At 60.9% G+C, this 1,463-nt stretch overlaps 1 protein-coding gene across 1 annotated transcript in view; it reads left to right on the top strand.

Moving 5' to 3' along the window:
* Positions 1-959: 959 nt before the first annotated feature.
* LOC112122822 (von Willebrand factor A domain-containing protein 7) overlaps positions 960-1,463 on the top strand; it is a gene marked incomplete at both ends in the record, with an annotated part of 1,849 nt that continues 1,345 nt past the window's right edge. The window contains one exon of the mRNA XM_026663098.2: positions 960-1,072. Within this exon, the coding sequence (XP_026518883.2) occupies positions 960-1,072 (113 nt within the window). The remainder of the gene's footprint in view (positions 1,073-1,463) is intronic.

Raw genomic sequence — 1,463 nt, 5'->3', positions numbered from 1 at the left:
CAAATTTTACCATCTTGTCCTGCACGGATCAGCACAGCGCAAGCTCAGGAAATTCGCCCCCTCCCTCAATGGGAAGGGGAACATACCCCAGCTTTCTGCCCCGGGGTAGGATTTCCACACCCTGCTTTTAGACCAAAGTTATTAACTCCAAACGAGAGATTTTCTGTGCTTATACGGCGTAGCAAACGGACCAAAGCAACACGCAAACGAAGCGTAATACGCTAAAGCCACTGGTTATAAGCAGCAAATTCCCACCCTACACGCTGTCCTAGGAGCTTGCGGAGGGTTTTGGGGCCAGCTGCCCCATCTTGCAGCTTAACCCGCCAGTTATCCCTATCACAGGCCAGACACCCCCGGCCTGGGCTCAGCCCGGCCCCCCCAAGTCCAGGCTTTTTGCTCTCAGGTGCATCGGCGGCGAGTTATATGGGCCCGGCTCCACCAATGTTCAGGCTTTGGGGGGCCCTGCGTTTCAGAGGGACGCCGGGTCCAGGGAGGCCTGGGGGTCGGGGGTCGTTGCTCGGGGGCGGAAGCCGGAAAGAGGCGGGACGGGGGCTTGGGGGAAGGGGTGGAGTGGGACCATCCCGGCTGATCGCAGTCGGGCTAGTGGGTGTTCCCCAGGTGTAGACACATCTGTATAGCCGCCTAGAGAATATTGCTAACGTCCGATACCGAAATGATACAGGCCCACGCGTAGGATAATCACATTCGGGGAATTCTAACCTTTCCAATGACACCTCACATGGCCCATCTCTTCGTTACGCCGTAACCGTATCTCGGTGAGGAATATGGGGGTGTCGTGTCACGGGGGGACGGGCTGTGGGGTTCAGAGTGAGAATTGGGGGGGCTGGGGGGGCTGGTCAGGGGATTCGGGGGTGGAGCCGAGCGGGATTTAGGGCGATTGCTCTTTGACTCCCGCCCTTCCCCGATCCTGTCCCCCCGCCTCGGTTTCCCCCTTTCAGGCTTCGGGCCCGTGCACAAGACGAGCGACGCCGAAGAGTTCCTGAAGATCCTGAATTCGATCAGCCCCCTGGCCGGGGGCGACGAACCTGAGATGTGTCTGTCGGCGCTGCAGGTACCGGAGCTGGGTCCTGCCCCCTGCGGTCCCCCCATTTCTCATCCCCCCCAGTCCCTGCCCCGCAGCCCCCAATTCTGCTTCCCCTGCCTCCTGTGGCCCCCTCATTTCTCATCCCCTCCAATCCTGCCCCCCATGACCCTCCCACTTCTCAGCTCCCCAATCCCTGCCCCACAGCCCCCAATCCTGCTTCCCCGGCAGCCCCCCACTTCTCATCCCCCCAATCCTGCTCCCGCTGCTCCCCATGACCCCCCACTTCTCAGCCCCCTCAAATTCCACCCTGCTCCCCTGATTCCCCCAACCCCCCAGTTTTTACCTCCCCCCATTTCCCCACTCCCTGAAACAGCACCTGCATATCCAATCCTGAGCCCCACACTGCAGCCCCCCCCCC

This window comes from Terrapene carolina, unplaced genomic scaffold (assembly GCF_002925995.2).
Source record: "Terrapene carolina triunguis isolate 2854851 unplaced genomic scaffold, T_m_triunguis-2.0 Scaffold32450, whole genome shotgun sequence".
Classification (NCBI taxonomy): Eukaryota; Metazoa; Chordata; order Testudines; family Emydidae; genus Terrapene; species Terrapene triunguis.
Note: the sequence above shows the minus strand (reverse complement) of the source record. Positions and strands in the feature narration are given on the sequence as shown.